The sequence below is a fragment of the Colobus angolensis genome, unplaced genomic scaffold (assembly GCF_000951035.1).
Source record: "Colobus angolensis palliatus isolate OR3802 unplaced genomic scaffold, Cang.pa_1.0 Scaffold108, whole genome shotgun sequence".
Classification (NCBI taxonomy): Eukaryota; Metazoa; Chordata; class Mammalia; order Primates; family Cercopithecidae; genus Colobus; species Colobus angolensis.
This window is the reverse complement of record NW_012111808.1, coordinates 4,908,261-4,930,203: the sequence shown is the minus strand read 5'-3', so window position 1 is coordinate 4,930,203 and position 21,943 is coordinate 4,908,261. Positions and strand designations below refer to the sequence as shown.

Sequence of the window (21,943 nt, the reverse complement as noted above, 5' to 3'; positions counted from 1 at the left end):
ATATAAAGATTAACACTTTCTCCTTTCCACGTGTGCTTCCTAATAGCCCCTCACAAATACTATATTGGATTTCGGTACGTCCATCCTTTAACAGAAGAAGCAATTGAGGAGATGGAGAGAGATGGCCTAGAAAGGGCTATTGCTTTCACACAGTATCCACAGTACAGCTGCTCCACGACAGGTAAGGGCATCTCTCTGCCAGTGGAAAGGTAGATATGGTGCTGGCAAAAATAACCAAGGAGTCTAAGTACTGAAGGGAAGGATGAATCATTTGCAATTTGAATGGCAAATTCAACCTGTCTTCATTAAACAGGAGAGTTCAGGTCAGTCCATTTGAAATCTCATGGTCCATCTGTCCCTTGAATTATTGGCCACTTGGCTGGGAATTACCCAAATGGTGGGTGGTAGGCAGTAGCTATAAGTGGTCAGTGCTTTAATGCCGTTGTGTAATGGATCAGTAATGAACCTTAAGGCTCTTTTTAGGTTTGTGTGATAAACCTTTTTATGGCTACCCAGATTTTCTTACTGATGTAGCAAAGATTGTAACTGTTTGCATTTTGAAAGCAAAGATGCCCATACAACATGGGAAATACTGGTATTTTGTTGCCGTTGTTGTGCTTCAGTTATGAGTTGGTTGCTGGTAAAACTAAAGCCCAGTTTGGGGTTCCCTTTGCAAAATTTTCTGTGTTCTTGATTTTGGAAAATGTTACTACTTGTTGTTTTCTGTATATTTAACTGGAGCTGGGTAATAATCGGTGTTTGGCAACCTCTGTATCATTCACTGTAGGCAAAGCTGCTGCTGTCACCCACAGATACATTTGTTTGCATTCCCTTGCAAGGACTGAGGTCAGCACATTCTTAGTCCCAAATAGCTTTCGGATGTTAATGTTTATCATTTCTATAACCATAAGGAGAATCAAAAGGCTATTGGAAAAAGTCAAAGCTTGTTATGTGCCTTAAATATGTGTTCAGAGAACCCATTAAAATGCCTGAGTTCAGAGAACCCATTAAAATGCCTGAGTTCTCAGAGACCCTCAAGAGTTTGAATTATCATTTCTTTTCTTTCTTTTTTTTCTGAGACAGAGTCTCACTCTGTCATTGCAACCTCCATCTCCAGGGTTCAAGTGGTTCTCCTGCCTCAGTCTCCCGAGTAGCTGGGATTGCATGCACGCGCCATCACACGCGGCTGATTTGTGTATTTTTGGTAGAGATGGGGTTTCACCATGTTGGCCAGGCTGTTCTCAAACTCCTGGCCACAAGTGATCCACCCGCCTCAGCCTCCTAAAGCACTGGGATTACAGGCGTGAGCCACTGCACTCGGCCTGAATTATTATTTTTCTTTTTGAAATGCACCACTACAACTTCAAAATGTCTGGTCATACGTTACTGGAGAAGGAGTCAGATTTTATGAACTTTTAAGCTCTCCTTTTGCCTTGTTTTAAGAAATATACCTCAATATGTAAATGGCTACTCTCACAATTAGATAAATTAAGAAGTTTGTTATTTACATGACAGAAGATTGACTATGATTTTTATTTCAGGGCTGGCTCTAACAAGTGACAGTGTATGCAAACCTTCAGCATATGCTTAGTTTTCCTTGAGTGTGTCTCATATAAGGACAGGTACATCCATCTATCCAAGTTGTGGAAGGCTTTGGGAAGTACATGAATTCTCCGAGGCCACTCAGGTGCTGTTTATCTGTTGGATCTTTTAGATATGCACTATTGTGGCAGAGCCAGTGTATGTCTTCATCACAAACGAATTTCTCAGTCACATTTTTCTCCTTCTTAATGACTTCTTTGGATTGTTTGTTGAATGTTTCCACACAATCTGAAAGAGCTAATGCCAGATGCCCCCTTGCACATATGTCCAGATGCCCTCTTGCACATATGAAAATGATATCCACCTGTGAAGTGTGGTCTGTAATGTGAATCTGGTGGTGACAACTTTTTGATTTCTGGAGAGATTGTTTTTGAACCTTGAATGGATTCCATTTGAATTCTTCTGATTCACTGTATTCTACTCACCAAAATTGAACCTGTTTTATCTTTTTGGAAGTTGAGTCTTAGCCTGAGAGTATATTTGATTTAAAATATGCTCCCTCCTAGCATTTTAAATTGGAAACCTAACTAATAGTTCTTATAGTTAGAGAGCCCAGTGGGTTGGTGATGGAAAACATAGAAATGTTTTGGGACTTGCTCTTTGTTAAGATTGAGGAAGAGGCTATGTGTTAGACTTGGTTTCATAGGATTCGGGTGTGACTCCAAATGACCTCCCCTAGACAGGAAAAAGTTGCATTGGGTTGACACCATCTGCCTTCCTTTTGGCTTTGAATTTTCATGATTTCCATCTCTCTCTTATAGAAATACAAGTTTATTAGACTACTTGTAATGATTTGGTGTCCATTTAGCTTATTCTAGGGAATGAGAGCTCACAGGAACCTCAATAATTTTCTCTCCTTATCATGAGGCCGTTAATAACAATAGTTATGCTGGGTGTGGTGGCTCGCCCCTGTAATCCTAGCACTTTGGGAGACCCAGGCGGGCAGATTACCTGAGGTTGAGAGTTCGAGACCAGCCTGACCAACATGGAGAAACCCTGTCTCTGCTAAAAATACAAAATTAGCCAGGTGTGGTGGAACATAGCTGTAATCCCAGCTACTCAGGAGGCTGAGGCAGGAGAATCACTTGAACCCGAGAAGTAGAGGTTGCAGTGAGCCGAGATTGTGCCATTGCACTCCAGCCTGGGCAACAAGAGCAAAACTCTGTCTCATAAACAAACAAACAATAGTTACAAAGCTTTTATCATAACATGGAAAATATTTATCTCTTAATATTAAGTAAAGATGCTCAAAATACTCAGCATGCAGAATTGCATATGTATTAAAAATTACAACTTCATAAAACAAAACATCTATAAAGAAAAAAAGAACCACATTAGAGTAAAACAATGACTGTAATTAGCATGCTGGGATAATGGTCAGTTTCTTTTTTTCTTTCTTCCCCATCCCATACATTTCCTATAATGGGATTGATAACCTTTGTAACTGAAAAAAAAAAAAAAAACGTACTTTTTTTTTTTTTTTTTGTGACAGAGTTTCGCTCTTGTTGCCCAGGCTGGGGTGCAGTGGCGCGATCTCGGCTCACCGCAACCTCCACCTCCTGGGTTCAAGCGATTCTCCTACCTCAGCCTCCCGAGTAGCTGGGATTACAGGTGTACTATCAGACTTGGCTAATTTTGTATTTTTTAGTAGAGACAGGCTTTCTCCGTGTTAGTCAGGCTGGTGTCAAACTCCCGACCTCAGGTGATCCACCAGCCTCGGCCTCCTAAAGTACTGGGATTACAGGCGTGAGCCACTGCGCCTGGCCAACATACTTTCAATTGTAAGACTTGGTCCCTGCAAATATGACTGCTTATATTTCATAACTCTACAGTCATCTTGTTTTTCACTAGAACTGACATCGATAATCTTTGAAAGTCCATTGAAATTGATTGCTTTTTAGTGATCTTCATTTGCAGGGTAGTTAAATCTATATGCATTGTAGAGTATTGAAATGATTGTAATTAGACTGATTCAGTATAGAAGCAGTTACCTGCTTTGAACTTATATATACTACCTTTACAAGTCTGTTTTTTATTTTCACCATAATCAAAATGCATCTACTAAGTGGCCTCTGTATATTTCAGGCAGCAGCTTAAATGCCATTTACAGGTACTATAATCAAATGGGACGGAAGCCCACGATGAAGTGGAGCACTATTGACAGGTGGCCCACACATCACCTCCTCATCCAGGTAAGCCAGTGATTGCCAGCTGCCTGTCACCCCAGCATCTAGTGTGTATCAGCTTCTTGTCCCTTCTGGGTTTGTGGATGTCCTTCTGAGCCTTTCTGTTCGTTTGCTTAAATTGTGTGTTAGGGATTAAATGAAAGTATTATATTCTTGATTTATTATGAACAGAGAAAATACATTTAAAGATTAAAATGATTAGAGTCTTCTTTCTGCAGATGAATGCTATTAGTCCCAAGCCATAACAGAACGATATTTTGAGTTTTGTGCTTCCTGTGACCCGAAGAGCATTAAAGATTGTGCATGGTCTTTCAGTTAACTTTCATTTGTAGGCTGAATGACTGACCGATGAATTAAATTTTCTATTTTCTAAATCCTTTAAAATGTCAAAAGATTTTAAAAATGTAAAAGTAATATATCTACATTTTCTGAGACATGAAAATAAATTGAACGTTTCAATTGAGAAAGTTTTACATATTAAAAGAAATTTCATATTTCTTCTGTACAATTTACATATATAATATTTTTATTAGCAGATGCTTGATTTTAGGAGAATAAATTAAAATTACAGTTCTAACGTTAATAGCGTTGAACTGATGTTGAACTGATTCTTTTCTGCGTGTCAAAAATGAGAGGGCAGTTGGTAAAATATTGCCCTAAATTAGGCAAATATAATTTTGTTCTGCTAGTAGAAGTTCCTGCTTTTGAGTTATTTTAGGTAGGGGAAATATTAAGTCATTTAGATTTTATCCATTTTATTTTTCACTCCCTGAACGTTTTCTGACTCTTGACAAAAAACCCTAACAGCTTTAGAAGCCTGGTATCACTTAAATCTGTGACCACTAGATGGTGCTAGACATCATTGAAATCAGGCCAGCTCTCCCCACAGCTGTGTTCCTTAGGCATATAAAGGGTTAACACTTGGGTTGAAATCCAATTTTAAGTAAAAAGTGAAGGAGCTTACCCTTAGGGGTGGGTGTAGTTGTGGTCTCTGTGTGCAGCATTGACGGCTGTGTTGCTGGGTCCAGCCAGTACTGCCTGGGCACCAGCAGCCTGGGTTTTGCTTTGGGAGGCCTGCGATTGGAAAGGAGGGGGTTTCAGGTCAGCATTGACATGTGGTAGCAGGGAATGGAGGGATCTGCACAGCATCTGCCTGCCCTGATCAAGTGAGTAATTAGATTTGCATTAAAATTCAGCCCTTTGAAAAGGGGGGAAGCAGAACGATGGAAAGGTCTCTTAACTGAGGAAGTCTCTGTTCATAAAATGAAAGGGAATTTTAGAGGCATTTATCTGCCCTCCTAGATGATGTGATTGAAGGCTCTGAGAGGCTCGGTGCCTCTTTCATTCTGCAGAGAGGTTGCGCATGGAAAATGCCACAGATGGGTTTTAGGTGATTTAAATAGCACTTCTCCTTGCCCATGGCGCCTCAGTTTTGAAGACGGCTTAGAGGCTGTTGCAAGCCATATGATTTGTGTTTTTACTTGCAAGTATTACTTGCAATTTGTGTTTTCCTCTTTGCAAGCCAAGAAAAGAAAAACACTAAGCTTTGAATACGATATGACATTTTTGGAAACCAGAAAACAAAATCCTAAACTAAAACAAAAAGTATAGTTTAAAACTACAAATTCTGTTTTGAATCCACATTTCTACTTGGCATAGGTAGTGATTGCTCCAAATAGCCATTTTATTACTGTTTTCTCTAATATTGGTATTTATCTAGCTGTTGGATTAACTGGGGCAAATTTATGTTCTAGACTCCTGTATAAACCTTGCAGTGGACCTCCTTATCTAGGCTGAGGTCCAAAGATAATCCTTTCTGAGCATCCTTAGTTTCCAAACACTGCAAAGACCAGAAAATATTGGTTTTGTTTGTATCTAATCCTATCACATTTACTGAGAATTTGCATTATAAATTCTGAAAAGGGAACTGAACTTTAGGTACCATTTTATGCCTTAGGATATTTGTTTGCCAAATTTCAAGAGTTCTGGAAAGATTAATAATATCTCAATATTTATTAGGGAATAGTTTGCTTATCCCATAGTTTTCACTGACCACTGATATATCAAAATACCAACAAGTGCAGATTTACATGTTGCTGATCAATTGTCCTTTATAATTTTTAAAAAGTTACAAAGGACAATTGGGAAATAATTCTAGATATGCAGAAAAGTTACAAGATTAAGAACAGTGTAAGGAACTCTCATCTACTCTTTTACCTATGTTACTGTGTTATTATTTTGAGACAGGGTTTCACTCTGTTGCCCAGGCTGGAGTTGAGTGGAATGATCGTAGCTCACTGCAGCCTTAACCTCCGGGGCTCAAGTGATCCTCCTGCCTCAACCTCCTGAGTAGCTGGGACCACAGGCATGTGCCATTATGCCCTGCTAATTTTTAAAAATGTTGTGGAGATTAGGTCTTTCCATGTTGCCCAGGCTGGTCTTGAACTTCTGGGCCCCAGCAATCCTCCCGCCTTGGCCTCCTAAAGTGCTGGGATTACTGGCGTGAGCCACTGCATCTGGCCTATTGATGTGTTATTAACATGTATCTCCTACTTGCTTTATCATTCACATGCCCTGTGTGTGTGTATGTATGTGTGTGTCTCTGTGTTTGTATACACATGATTTTTTTCTGACCCATTTGAGAATAAGTTATGCATATATCATCATCCTCTACACCTAAACATTTAAATGTGTGTTTTCTAAAATCAGGAATATTCTCTTACATAACCACAGTACAACATTCAACTTCAGTAAATTTAACATCAATATTTAAACTTTTACTTAATCTACATTCATATTCTGATTTTGTCAGTTGACCCATTTGTGACTTTTGTAGCATTTTTTATAAGCTAAATGACAGAGAATGATTAAAGTATAAGATGAAAGAAGGCCCTTTCAGTTCTGGTATTTCAGCACCTATCGACGTGAATCAAAGTGCCGGCTAGACGAAGGGAGCTCCCTGGTCTGGTAGACAGAGGTTTGGAGGGAGAGGCAGGAACCATGTTCTTTCCCAAGTTCCACAGATGTGACTGAATGAGCCCCTAAGTTTACCACATCTTTCCTCGCTCTGTGAATTTAATGGGTGTGTATCACCTGTCATCTGTTGTTGTGAAGGTTTTTATAAAACTTAACTTGATGGGGATAGGAGGCTCAGAAGAAAATGTTATAAAAATAGAACAGTATTTTCTTATTTCCCTACTATTCCTGACTAATGTATTTAATGTGGTATGCCTAAAAGCCAAACTAAGGAAGCTTTAGAAAGACGCTGTAAGCTGTTTTCCTGCTAACGGAGCAAATGAGAGGTCTTAAAACAACTTCTCCTTCCCATCTGTGTTTCCTTTCCATCTGGAAGTGTGCCCTGTCCTTCCCGAGGGGAAGCAGATCCACAGCCCGCATTTGCAGTGAGCCATTAGCGAGCTTTAGAAGTTTCCCAGCAAATTCCCTAGGCCCCTGAAACCGTTATGATCCATTTTGATGATAAACCAATGCTGAGAGGCTGGACTGTTTGCAATTTTTTAAAAAAGCGAGTCCTGATTTTTTGAGGGTTGCTCTGAGATTTTTGGTGTAGGCTTCATTTTAAAAATATTTTCTTTTTCCTTCCATTTCTTTCTTCCCTTCCTCTTTATCCTCCTTTCTTGTTATTCCCTCAGTGCTTTGCAGATCATATTCTAAAGGAACTGGACCATTTTCCACTTGAGAAGAGAAGCGAGGTGGTCATTCTGTTTTCTGCTCACTCACTGCCGATGTCTGTAAGTAAGAACGTTTTCTTGGATGACCTAGTGATAGAGGATTGGGTGATTTCATTTGCTAAATGTGTGAAATGGGTCCAGCTTCCATTATGTCCTAAGCCCAGTGCAAGAATGAATTCTCAAATCTCAGACTTGGTGCTGACTTAACTAGCTTCACTTCTTAAAACCTCATAACAATGAATCCAAATTATAATATTGTAAGTAGATCTTTTCCTCTTTTTTTTTATTTTTTGAAACAGAGTCTTACTGTGTTGCCCAGGCTGGAGTGCGGTGGCGCAATCTCGACTCACTGCAACCTCCGCCTCCTGGGCTCAAGCAATTATCTTGCCTCAGCCTCCCAAGTAGCTGGGATTACAGGCACTCACAACCATGCCTGGCTAATTTTTTATATTTTTAGTAGAGACTGGGTTTCACCATGTTGGCCAGGCTGGTCTCGAACTCCTGACCTTAGGTGATCCACCCACCCAGGCCTCCCAAAGTGCTGTCATTACAGGTGTGAGCCCCACCACACCTGGCTTCTCTTTTCTTTAAAATGATAACTTGAAGATATATTCATATATAAGACTTTCTAATAAGTGGGAAAGTTAAGAGAAGCCTGCTTTTGCCTGCCCTGTCGGCAGAGCTCAGCTTGATATTTCTGTGTGTTGAGTGGGAGGGTCTCCATTCAGACGAAGCGTTCTCAGTCCCATGCTTTTGGATGGACTTGTTAGGGGCTGTTTGAATTCCAGGCAGCCATTGCAGTTTGCTAAGACTCAGGACCACATTTTTGCAAGTGAATATAGAGGATCAAGTTGGGGTCTGGCTGCTCCTTAGTTCATCATATTACTCTCGGCTATTCATCCAGATGCTACAATCTGTGCCATAGCTGTTGTATTGTTGGAAACAAGAATGATCAAGCTAGTGTACTGTATGATATATAGAAGTGCTTGGAATAAGTAACCAGTTTCATCTGCTCGGAACTGGCATTGTATCCTAAAACCAGTGCTTTCCAAGCCAGAGAGGTGGATAATTACATCTTCATAGGTGTGATTGAGGTTTTAACAACGTTGGGAATGGAGCCAGCCTCAGTGTCTGGGCCACACTTGTAACTGGGCCTTACCGCCCCCTGGTAGCCACTAGGGCAAAGCCCTTGCAGATCCTCTACTCGTTATCTCTGCTGGGCCGAGGCTCTGGAGATAAATTCCTCTCTTCTGGAAGCCTGCCTATTTTAATGGGTTTGCTTTTCCTTTTGTTGTCATACAGTCCTTTTCACATGTCCATCCTCCTGCAGCCTCATCCTATGTAAGGTGAGACCTTGCCTGAGATGCCAGAAGGGAAGCTCTTGAACCAGCCCAGAGCAAACACATTTGCCTTTTTTTTTTTTTGATATGGGGTCTCGCTCTGTTGCCCAGGCTGGAGTGCAGTGGTGCGATCACAGCTCACTGTAGGCTCCACCTCCTGGGTTCAAGCGATTCTCCTGCCACAGCCTCTTGAGTACCTGGGACCACAGGCACACACCACCACGGCTGGCTAATTTTTTGTATTTTTAGTAGAGACAGGGTTTCACCATGTTGCCCAGGTTGGTCTCAACCTCAGGTGATCCACTCACCTTGGCCTCCCAAAGTGCTGGGATCACAGGCATGAGCCACCATGCCCGGCTGAAACCCATTTTTGTATGTGGGGATTCCAGGTGCTGCCTTGCCTCCTCTCACCCTGGCCTCGCTTCCTTATTCTTTCACCTGGGGGCAGAGCACGCTGCTTCCAGGTTAGTTTGCTGGTCAAGCCTCGTTGTGGGACCGGGAAATGCCATGATGTCATAAGGATAAGTCAGGTATGGGGAGGACAGTTGAAGAGGTGAGAAAGAACAATGATCTAGCATACTCTTCTCTTCCCCTACGTTCACTTCTGATAACTTTTTAAACTTTTTATTTTGAAGAAATTTTTAGACTTACAGAAAACTGGTTAAGAGAGTGCACAGTTACCCTCTACTCAGCCTCTCCCAGTGTTAACATCTTACACAACCATTGTACAGTTACCAACACTGAGAAACCAGCGCTGGCACAATACTATTAACTGCACTCCAGGCTTCATGTGGATGTCACCTGTGTTTCCAAAAATGTCCTTTTTCACTCCCAGGACCCAGTCCAGGGTCCCACACTGCATGTGGCTGTGGGGTTTCCTCAGCACCCTCCAATCTGTGACAGTCCTGATACTTGGCTTTTCTTTCATCACCTTGATTTTATTTATTTATTTATTTGTTTGTTTTTGGTACAGGGTCTCACTCTGTCACTCAGGCTGGAGTGCTGTGGTGCAGTCACAACTCAGTGCAGCCTCAACCTACCAGACTTGGGTGAGCCTCTCACCTCAGCCTCCTGAGTGGCTCGGACTACAGGCGTACACCACCACACCTGGCTAATATTAGTATTTTTTGAAGAGACAGGGTTTCGCCATGTTGCCCAGACTGGTCTCGACCTCCTGGACCCAGGTGATCCACCCACCTCAGCCTCCTGAAGCACTGAGATTATAGGTGTGAGGCACCACGCCCCGCCACACGTTGATATTTTTGAGGAGTCATTTTTAGGATGTCAGTTGTTTTGTGGTGCGTCCCTCCATCTGGGTTTGTCTGAAGTTTTCTCATGATTAGATTGCGGTTGCGCATCATTGGCAAGAACTCACAGGGGAGTGGAGCCCTGCTCTGTGCATCACACCCGGGGGTCTGTGATGTCAAAAGACATACTTGGGTGTGTCTGCTGTGTTGATCCATCCTGAAATTACTATTTTTCTTTTTGTAATTAAAAATATCTTGGAGGAGATACTTTGAGACAATACAGAGATTTGGTTATTCCTTATCCTTTGCCCCTAATCTTAGCATCCATGGGTAGATCATGTTTGTAGCAATTACTGCATTGCTGTCCTATTGGCAACTTTGTGTTTCCTTCATTCCTTCTACATGTATGCCTCCCATGGCTTTTAAACAGACTAGTAGTAATAATCATAAAATAGTTTGTCAGTGTATATATGTAATTGTTTTTTTTGAGATGGAGTCTTGCTCTATCGCCCAGGCTGGAGTGCAATGGGACAATCTTGGCTCACTGCAACCTCTGCCTCCTGGGTTCAAGCGATTCTTCTGCCTCAGCCTCCCGAGTAGCTGGAATTACAGGTGTGTGCCACCCCACCCAGCTAATTTTTGTATTTTTAGTACAGACAGGGTTTCACCATGTTGGTCAGGCTGGTCTCGAACTCCTGACCTCAGGCAATCAGCCTGCCTCGGCCTCCCAAAGTGCTGGGATTACAGGCATGAGCCACTGTGCCCGACCTGTCAGTATATTTCATTTCACCAGTATTCTTTGAGCACCTGCTATATTCCAGTCACTGTTTCCAGCCGTAACATAGGGTAGGGGAATGAAGAAAACAGAAAAATCTTTGTCTGCAGGGAGTAGGGAGAAAAGGTAATAAACATAATACATACGAAAATGGTATGGTAGATTAGCATGTAATAGATGTTATAGAAGAAAATAAAGCCAGGTGAGGGCTAGGGAGTCAGTACACAGTGAATGTTTAAAGCATTAAAATTTATATTGAAAATTTTCAAAGGTATTAACAAGAGATCGTGTATGAAACATTTGCTGTGCACAAAGTGTTTGCCTGTTGTCCATTGTTGCAGGAAGGGTGGGGAGAGAGGAAGTGGAAGGTGTGGGTCATACTCTTGGAGGTGCCCGTAACCTGCGCTGATGTGCTGCTGCTTTCCTCCTCTAATTCCACCAGGGTTTACCGTAAATCCAGCCGTTCTGTACATTGTCCATGCAGCACTGTTTCAGTTCCTGTTGTGAAATCAACTACTCACATGACCACCAGGGTAGAAGTTCCCATCCTGCCCAGCTTTTCTGTGTCATCTTCGTATTTCAGATGAGGGAGAGAGAATCATCCTCCTTAGTTAGATCTTGTGAGTCTCCCATGAATAACATGGAACATAGAATTCTCCACCCTCTTAGGGACGTTAGAGATGATCGAGTGCGGTGTTTTTCTTTGGCTGATGACGAAGTGGAACTAAGGAAGTTTGGTGATTGAACTCAGACCATGTCATCATTGGTGCAGGAGACAGAAAGGGAAGGCTTTGTTCCAGCGCTCACACCATGTCAGCACATAGTCAGAGGCTCTCGGGGCCTTCCCAGTGTTAATGACTGAACACCCATTGTGTCTCCGCTGCAGGTGGTCAACAGAGGCGACCCATATCCTCAGGAGGTAAGCGCCACTGTCCAAAATGTCATGGAAAGGCTGGGATACTGCAACCCCTACCGACTGGTGTGGCAGTCCAAGGTAGGTGGCTTCCACACTGGCGGGCAGCCAGCTCTTTTGGTTAAATGTATTTTATGAGTTGTAAAATGGTTAGATTTGGCTCTTACACATAGACAGGCTCTTCCATAACCTGAAGGCTCACCGTGGGCAGAAAGAATCTGCAAGTGAGTAAGATGGAAGGGGAAATCAAGTGACTTGTGGAGTTCCATTGGTTTAATATTTTACTTTTAGCTGCAATGACAGAAACTGTTATTTATTTATATTTAGGCAACTACTAGGATTCAAGTTTCCATGTGAAAATATCAGAATCGGCCGGGCGCGGTGGCTCAAGCCTGTAATCCCAGCACTTTGGGAGGCCGAGACGGGAGGATCATGAGGTCAGGAGATCGAGACCATCCGGGCTAACGTGGTGAAACCTCGTCTCTACTAAAAAATACAAAAAACTAGCTGGGCGAGGTGGCGGGCGCCTGTAGTCCCAGCTACACGGGAGGCTGAGCCAGGTGAATGGCGTAAACCTGGGAGGCGGAGCTTGCAGTGAGCTGAGATCCGGCCACTGCACTCCAGCCTGGGCGACAGAGCAAGACTCCGTCTCAAAAAATAAAATAAAATAAAATAAAAAAAGAAAATATCAGAATCCATTCAAGCAGGTGTAAAGAGTGGCTCTTGCCCCCAGTGGGCAGTGCGTGTGCCCAGGGGGGCAGACGGGTACTACAGACCATCACAAGGCGTGGTCCACTTACACATTCGTCTACCTTTTGCATAGGTTGGTCCAATGCCCTGGTTGGGTCCTCAAACAGACGAATCTATCAGAGGGCTTTGTGAGAGGGGGAGGAAGAATATCCTCTTGGTTCCGATAGCGTTTACCAGTGACCATATTGAAACGCTGTATGAGCTGGACATCGAGTACTCTCAAGTTTTAGCCAAGGAGGTAAATGCACCCATCTGCCTTTATCCCATCATGAGTTGTTTTAAAAGGAGATTTTCTCTGCAACTAACTAATGTGTCATTCAAAATATTGTTTACTGTATTTTTTTGCATGTACGGTGTCCTCATTCTGCTGAATAATAATTCATCTGAGTAATAATCTCAACACATTGAGTTAATTCCATGCAGTGGAAGGGGAAACCTGTGTTTTCCTTAAACCAGGTGCCCCAGGGATCACTGTGGCTGACATCATTTTGTTTGAGTTACTGGGCTACTCCAAAGTAATAACAACTACATTTCTTTAAGAAAAAAGAAATGTACTTCTCACTAATTCCAAAGGAAAACATTTTATTGTTTTATAATTTCTTTTCTTTGCCTAATAATGACCTTTACTCAGGGCTATTACATGGCTTCTTGTTGGGTGTCAAGGCATATAGGAGTCATTGTCTTTTAAGAGAAGAGCGTGAAATGAATGTGGAAGCAATGTGTGGTGTGATTTCCTTGGCCTCTTTTATGCACTCACTTAATTAGCTGTTTGCTGCCATGTTGTGATCAATCTGATTATTGAAATAACAAATACCATCTTTGGTGTCTTGTAATATGAGATGGATGTGAATTGTCATGCAGGGTGGAGAAAAACTATTGTTCATCTATGTCCTGCCTTTTGAGAGCTGGCCTAAAACCTTTGTCGAATTTATACTTTATTTTTATAACTTTTCTCCCTCTCTGCCAGAGTTTCTGGCCCTGGTCACCCCATGTGTGATAGATGGAGGCCCAGCCTGCAGGAGACGTCACCCTCTCTGGGACTGGGCAGCAGGTGGAGGGTGGGGGGAGAGTGGGTGGGGGCAGAACTTGAGCCAACACCCGACCCCCATGGAATTTGAATTTCCATGCTGGACATCAATCAGACGTGGGTGAAGTTAGGGAGCACATAAGTTTCTTGTCAGTGGTTCTGACACAGGATTTGCAGGCAAGTTGTAATTGGCTAAGAAGTGGTTGCAGCATCGTCTATGGATTTTGTTTAAAGATGCCTTCTGTATCTCTCCATGAGCTGGCTAATTGTGAACTTGCTAAAACTTCAGTGAAAATAGAGTTTATACCAATATATTTGGAAAACAATTTTTTATTTTAAATTTGTTATGATTTTATAAATTTGCTTAGAGATGAAATCTGGCTCTCTCAACCAGGCCGGAGTGCAGTGGCACAGTCGTAGCTCCCTGCAGCCTCAGAATCCCGGGCTCAGGTGATCCTCTCCTCAGCTTCCTGAGTGGCTGGGACTACAGGTGCACACAGAATTTCAGTGTTGATATTTATTTTTCTAGTTAGTGTATCGCTGACGACTCTCCCATCGACGTTGTTGGAGAATGCCCTTTATCAGCACTGGTTATTCTGTCGTAACTGACTTTTATATGAAGTTTGAGAATATAGCCTCTTCAGTTGAGATCCATGTGTTTGCTGAATCTCAATGTTTTTCCCATGCCAGTCTCCTCCCCAGCTCTGAATTGGATCCAGTGTAGGTCCAATATACATTTTATAGTCAATAAGTTAATTTACTTCATTTTGGCACTTGGGATCAAAACAAGTATGAAACTATATTTAAAGCAACATTCTACTTAGAGTCTGTAAAATTATGCACTAGTAAAAGAGAATAAAAAAAGAATGGTAAACAGATTTAAATTGCTTGAGAATTTCATCAAGTGTAACCACAAAAAGGATTTGCAAACAAACCACCTGTAGGATGGTAACGGGGAGGGGAAGGACATAAGAATTAAGGAATAATTTATGATAACAGAATCAACATACAGCCCCACCCTGTGACTGTTTTTCATTAATGAGCAGTCTGTGAACAGTTGAAGTCAGACTTTGAATTGTGTGTGTGTGTCTGTGTGTATTTATTTTTTTGTGGCAGTTTCTTTGAAAAAAAAAAAAAGAAAAATAAAGTATGTCTGTGTTTTTCCTCCCTTTTCTCATTTGATTCAGTGTGGAGTTGAAAACATCAGAAGAGCTGAGTCTCTTAATGGAAATCCATTGTTCTCTAAGGTATCTACAGTGTTACAGCCGTTTTAGTAGAACATACCAGGGAGTAATCCTCTGAGAAACTCTTGCAGAATATTGGTTTTTCTCACATATTAGAACATTTGGAGTTCCAATTAATTACAAAAATAAAATCGAATTCCTTATCTGCTCAGTCTTTTTTCCTTCAGATAGCCCCAATTTTCTGATTTCTACCCACCTATAACTATGTCTGATTTAAAACCTGCTTTCCAGAGAAAAGGCCTAGTGGGTGGGGTAAGAGGTTTTCATTTCCTGAAATCTCTGTTTTAACTTTCTCTAAGCTGAGGATTCTCAGGAAAGGAAGATGCTCTAGAATTTGGTTCAAAGGGCTCACCACTCGGATGAAAAGAAACCCCAAGCCAGAGTGTTGACCTGGGCAGCTGGAGGAGGGGGCATGGCAGACGAGCAGACCCTGTGCTTCTCACGCCTCTTTGCCTCTTGTCTGTCTTCCAGGCCCTGGCCGACTTGGTGCATTCGCACATCCAGTCAAACGAGCTGTGTTCCAAGCAGCTGACCCTGAGCTGTCCGCTCTGTGTCAATCCTGTCTGCAGGGAGACTAAATCCTTCTTCACCAGCCAGCAGCTGTGACCCCCGCTGGTGGACCCTGTGGCATTAGGCAAATGCCCAACCTCCAGATACCTCCGATGTGGAGAGGATGTTGTTCAGAGATCAAGGAAGGAAGTCATCCTTCCTTGATATATATACAGCCTTTGGGTACAAATTGTGTGATTTCTTGAGGATTGGACTCTATTGATGGATTTCTATTTTTATATAACTATACAGTAAGCATTTGTATTTTCTCTCTCTAGGTATGTTACTAGTTTGGAATGTCCACTAGGACCTTTAATAAATGAGTTGAAAATGTATCTTATTAGACACACCTATTTTAAATACAGATTTTGGCTTTATTGCCCAAAAGCCTCCTGAAAGGGTACAGAGAGCCGCCTCTGCGGGCTGGCAGTGTGAATGAGATCTGTTGAGTCTTGTGCATATAGTTGCTGTTTTTAAAATGAACATAATTGAGTATTTGAAGTGAATTTGAAAAAGAAATGTTACTTAATCTTTCCCTAAACCCATGGGTTACAGAATTCTAGGGAGGCAATTTGGTTACCTGCAATGACTGCTATTGCCAGTAAGGCTACCATTCATTGGTCATCTTGGTATTTGTGTATTAATCTCACTTTCCTCAGTGTAAAAAGGAACAAGTACGGATTTCAGAAGTGCTCTGAGATTCCCTGTACACCCAAGGCTAATAAACGTGTGCCAGTACAGTGTTCATGATACGTGCCTTGGTGGGAGTCTGTGGTGCCACAGGGAAGGGGCTCCCACTGCTTCTGGTCTCCAAGGACAGTGCTGCTGGAAAGGCTAATGATGAGCTTCACCCTGGACCTCACCAGCCTTTCCATCCAGCATCTTCTCTTAGTTGAATGCCTTCTTTCTACACATTTGTTTTCAGAGTTATTTTATAAAGTCAACAATACTGTACTTGAATTCTTTCTTAATTTACAATTTTTTATTATAAAAATTTATAGCCATACAATGGGACACGTGAAGAATACAGAAAAGTAACCACTTTAATGAAATAACTATTATCATAATATTGTGTTTCATGCTAGTCCTTTCCTGTAGATATTTTTAATGCCATTGTCACCTTGGATTTGTGAGTGAAAAGTGTTTCTAAAAGTATAGAAATAATGTCAGATCAGAATCTGATCTATATTTGTATTTAAATGGATTAAAAGATCCCTGGTGGTTCCATGAAGAATTTGTAAAGATCACTTTCTCTTTCCTCCAAACCCTGAAACTTTGTTCTTCAAAAGAGCATTTTTTTTAAGCCAGTTTATAAACTGGAAGTATTAGGAGATTCATAAATCTTCTATATTGAGAATTGGCTGTGTTAATAAATATTACAACATCATTAAGGTTTTCACTAAGTTTGATTCATATTGTCTGTTAAATCAAAACTGATCTAAATCAAAATTATTAAATGTAAGGAGCTTTTTTAATACAGGAAAAGAAACATGCCATCCACTTGAGTTAATAGTTTTCCTACATTGATGACAGCCCTCTTGAGTAGCGTCTACATTTTTAAAATTTCAAATTGGCTTTTCTATTAGTAGATTGTGTTTCTAGAGAAAGATACAAGGCATAGGTAATTGTTTAGGATTTTCCTCTAGCCTTTTCCGTTACCTTTTTGGGGATTAGGTTCACAGTAGACTTTGAGTGACCATCCCACCATGAAGTGAATTCTCTGGGTTAGTGGTGTGGTGCTGGAAGGAAGGTTATTTTTGGAGCCACTCTCTGTCCTTAAGGAAACTTCCCAAGGGTCTACTTCAATTCTTCAATGAAAAAATAGAGGTGAAAAAATATTTTTATGGAGATGATGCAGAAAACTCCAATTCAGGAGCCCTTGCGAGTATGTCTGAAGCAATTATTTGCTAAGGAAACCTGAATTGATAGTGCTGTGCTGTCTGGACTAATGTCTTTGGTGCTGAGTTGGGACCAGACCAGCTTTTATAGTGACAGGCAAAGAGGGATTTATTGAGATCACTGCTCATGGCATTTGTTATTGTAAGAAGTGTTGCCTTTGATTGTTACTAACCATGGATGGGTAATGGTCATACACTAGGCCAGCATTTGGCAGGACAAAATCTTTTTAGAGCTTTGAGAATTGTCATCCTGTTGGTCAACTTTGAAATACAAATGTTTGCCCTGGTAATTAGCAGTGAACTACTGGCAGTTTCTTCAAGCTGTGTATGTACAGATCTGGCTTTTAATTGATGAATCAACTTCTACAGAAACTTTTGCAAGGACAGTGTTGATAAGGCAGTTTAGCTTGCCAGGGTGATGATAAAGCCCAGGTCCCTGCATGTACAGTGCTCTTCTAAAGAATATGCATTCTTGAACTACTGAACTTTTTAAAAATCAAAATAAATTTTTGCACTCAAAATTTGCTTCATATCAGGAGAAATGAACTCATTGTATATCTGTGTGGTTTTTTTGTTTGTTCGTTTGTTTTAAGATGGAGTCTTGGTGTGTCACCCATGCTGGAGTGCAGTGGTGCAATCTCATCTCACTGCCACCTCCACCTCCTGGGTTCAAGTGATCCTCTCACCTCAGCCTCCCAAGTAGCTGGGACTATAGGAGTGCACCACCACGCCGGGCTACGTTTTTATATTTTTTGTAGAGATGGGGTTTTGCCATGTTGTCCAGGCTGGTCTTGAACTCCTGGGCTCAAGGGATTCTCCTGCCTCAGTCTCCCAAAGTGCTGGGATTACAAGGATGAGCCTCTGCACCTGGCCCTGAACTCATTATTAAAAGCCCTTTAAATGTGAGGCTGGCTGCAGTGCCTTACATGTGTAATCCCAATACTTTGGGAGGCCGAGGTTGGAGGATTGCTTGATCCCAAGAGTTCAAGACCAGACCCTGACTCTACAAAAAATAAAGTAAAAATTAACCGGGTATAGTGGCACATGCCTGTAGTTCCAGCTACTTGGGAGGCTGAGTTGGTAGGATTGCTTGAGCCCAGCAGTTTGAGGTTGCAGTGAGGTGTGATTGCACCACTGCAGTCCAGTCTGGGTGACAGAGGAAGACCCTGTCCCAAAATTAAAAAAAAAAGAAAAGAAAAAGAAAGAAATACTGGAGACTGAGTCATTTATAAAGGAAAGAGGTTTAATTGACTCAGTTCAGCGTGTCTGAGGAAGCCTCAGGAAATTTACAGTCATGGCAGAAGGGGAAGCAGATGTCTTACATGGCAGCAGGTGAGAGCTTAAGCAAGTGGGGAAGAGCCCCTTATAAAACCATCAGATCTTGTGAGAACTCACATGAACAGCATGGGGGGAACTGTCTCCACGTGTCCATCTCCTTCCATCGGGTCCCTCCCTCAACACGTGGGGATTATGGGGATTACAATTTGAGATGAGATTCGGGTGGGGACACAGAGCCACACCGTATCATTCCACCCTGGCCACTCCCAAATCTTCATCCTTTTTACATTTCAAAACCAATCGTGCCTTCCCAAGAGTGCCCTAGAGTCTTAACTCATTCCAGCATGAACCCAAAAGTCCAAGTTCAAAGTCCCATCTGCGACAAGTCCCTTCTGCCTGTGAGCCTGTAAAATTAAAAGCAAATTAGTTACTTCCAAGATACAATGGGAGTACAGACACTGGTAAATGTTCCCATTCCCAATGGGAGAAATTGGCCAAAATACAGGGGCTACAGGCCCCATGCGCTACGGCACTCCCCTGTGCAAGTCTCAAACCCGGCAGGGCAGTCCTTAATTTTTTTTTTTTTTTTTTTAGATGAGTCTTGCTGTGTTGCCCAGGCTGGAGTGTGGTGCGATCTCGGGTCACTGCAAGCTCCGCCTCCCGGGTTCAAAGGATCATCCTGCCTCAGCCTCCTGAGTAGCTGGGATTACAGGCACGTGCCACCACACCCGGCTAATTTTTGTATTTTTAGTAGAGATGGGGTTTCACCATCTTGGTCAGGTTGGTCTCTAACTCCTGACCTCGTGATCCACCCGCCTTGGCCTCCCAAAGTGTTGGGATTACAGGTGTGAGCCACCACCCCCAGCCTACTCATTAAAGTTACAGAATAATCTTTGACTCCATGTCTCACCTCCAGCTCATGCTGATGCAAGAGGTGGGCTAATCTTTCTCATAACTTGGGTATTTAATTCAAGAAACCATAATTTAAGGCACGTAAAAGAGATCCTTTGCTCAATCTGATGCCATTTTGTGTTTTTCCGAAGTATATTATCATTCCTCACAAAGGGTAAAAGAGTAGGCTGCAACCATACCCCAAGTGGAGTGAGCAGCAAGACCTGCCCCTGCTCAGAGTGTAGGTGACCGAGGGCACCTGCTTTCCTAGGGGCTCTGCCATATGAGCTCCTCTCGATGCGGCAAAGGACCACCTTGCACAACGACAGCGGGAAGGCAGAATTTAAAGCTGGCAGCTGTAAGAAAGCGAACGTCTGTGTGTGCGCACGGGGGCACGTGAAGGCGCAGGTGCATCAGCCAGGAACCTCCAGTTCGCCTCTTAACCTTCTCACCTCACCTGAATCCCCTTCTGCCAGAATCCTGAAGGTGGTCCACGAATATGGCTCCCAACGTTAGGTGGAAATGGGAAATTCGTTGAGATGTCACAAATTGGAATAAGAAAATCTGAGCTCACCCGGAAACGAATGCCCTAAATTAAGATTATTCAGCTTCTCAGTTGTTAATAGCAAAATGGAGACCTGAGCTTGGATAACTTTTGATATCTGTGGGGGATTCTGGAACCAATCCCCGCCAATATAGAAGGACAACCGTCCACAGTTCTTGAATGTATTATTAACCGTATTCGTTATGTATGTTAGATGCCCAGAACATATTTATCCTGCACCTCTAAACGTTTGATCATTTTACAAACCTTCTTTTTTTTTTTTTTTTTGCCAATTTTATCCAGCTAGACACTTGTGCAATATGGCTACTATCTGATCTTTGCCTTAAATGTTGTGCTTCTTTTCCATATGCACGTATTTTGCAAAATATAAAGTGTGTAGAGCTGTATAGCACCGAGCCAAGTGGTGGGTACCTGCGGGTGCTTCAGAGAAGTAAACTGATGCTGCTAATATTTGTTGAATGGCGTGAACATGATGAGCAATAGCAGGTGGTGCCCTTCAGCCAGACCATCGCTCCGTGCGTGTGATGCCTCTTGCCAAAGAGTAGTTCTGGGAGGTGGTTGCCTCTAGAGAACACATTCCTAATATCCTGGGGTCCCATGAGGGAAAGAAATGCTTTTGCTTTTGATGTGGGACTCGTATTAAGCCTTTCTTCAGGGAAAAGGAAGTGAAAAATGCACCCCGTGATAATCAGTTTCTTACAACATGCTGTGATAGTACCGGCTTCATTGTTTTTAGCTGGAATCATTAGCTTCCATTTTTAGAGTAACAGTTATTGGCTAAATTAGGCTACAGTAGGCCATTAAGATGGATGTTGGAATTAAAAACATTTTTGGAAAAAAGCCTGCTTTGAGCCTTTGTTTGTTATAAGCCCTTGGGCAGAGATCTGGGTCCTGTTTCTGATTTCTTGTGAGCCTTCACTCTGACAGTTTTGTTTCCAGAAACACACTGTTAGCCTGCTCCTGAAATGGGAACAGACAGGCCAACTTCCCCTCTCCAGTCTCCCCTGCGGGTCAAAGCTTTACTTTCCTGTCATGTTGAGAAAGAATAGATTTAACCTCGAGAATCCATGGAGTGTTCTGTATTCTTACCTTTTCCTTATTTTAAAAAAAGTGTACATATGGCATGGAATTGATTGCACAGGCACATGACATGTTGACTTGTGAACCCATTGTTAAAATTTCAAGTTACAATCATTAAAATGATAACTTTCAAATTAAGTTATATTAAAAACAAAGGTAACATTCAAAATTCGTTGCTTTCTAATTATTTCACCCTATTTTTTGTTGTTGATTATTTAGACTTAGGAAAGTGATGGGAAAAACGTTAATAACACAATACGTAATTGTTTCTGCAACCATTACCTTGTGATATTCACAAACACTTGAACACTTGAATAGTCTTCCATTATTTGAAAACTGTTATTCAATTTATCCAAGTGAAGTGTTGGCATACAAAGAAGTTGTTTCATATTTGCATTGCTCATTAATGTAAACAAAACATCAATATGTGTGAACTATGCTTGTTGATCAATTGCAACCATAGGTTGGTTGCAGATACAAGAGCTTGGTAAAAAATCAACAAAAGCATTCTCTGAGGATGAATTGGCTCTATGGAAGTTATAGGAAAGTGTATTGTGTATTTTATTATTATTTGTAAATTGTGTGTTCCACATCTTTTAGATAAGTAAAATTTATAGTAAACATACTCTGACACATACATATATGCATAGATTGTTTTTCAGATTGCTGGTTAGTCACCATTTACCAGCACACTGCTGCCTAAAAGGGAACTTTTCTGGGATGATGGAAATGATATCTATGGATTGCATACTTGTACTGTTCTCCACATTCATGATATAGAGAGGGAGCTCTCTCTATAATCACTGCCTATTTGGAACAAAAGTTACCCCCACAGTGACTAGGGGCATAAGTCTTTTTAGTAAGATTCCATTTGTCTTCACCAAAAACCTATGGGCCTGTAGTACTCAC

General features: G+C 41.8%; 1 protein-coding gene across 1 annotated transcript in view; it reads left to right on the top strand.

Annotated features, from left to right (window-relative positions):
• The window catches only part of FECH (ferrochelatase), a 45,786-nt gene extending 24,587 nt beyond the window's left edge, over positions 1-21,199 (top strand). Inside the window, exons 5-11 of the mRNA XM_011949250.1 lie at positions 47-181; positions 3,688-3,794; positions 7,439-7,537; positions 11,726-11,833; positions 12,576-12,740; positions 14,717-14,776; positions 15,245-21,199. Of these exons, the coding sequence (XP_011804640.1) occupies positions 47-181; positions 3,688-3,794; positions 7,439-7,537; positions 11,726-11,833; positions 12,576-12,740; positions 14,717-14,776; positions 15,245-15,379 (809 nt within the window). The 3' untranslated portion in view covers positions 15,380-21,199. The remainder of the gene's footprint in view (positions 1-46; positions 182-3,687; positions 3,795-7,438; positions 7,538-11,725; positions 11,834-12,575; positions 12,741-14,716; positions 14,777-15,244) is intronic.
• Positions 21,200-21,943: the final 744 nt, after the last annotated feature.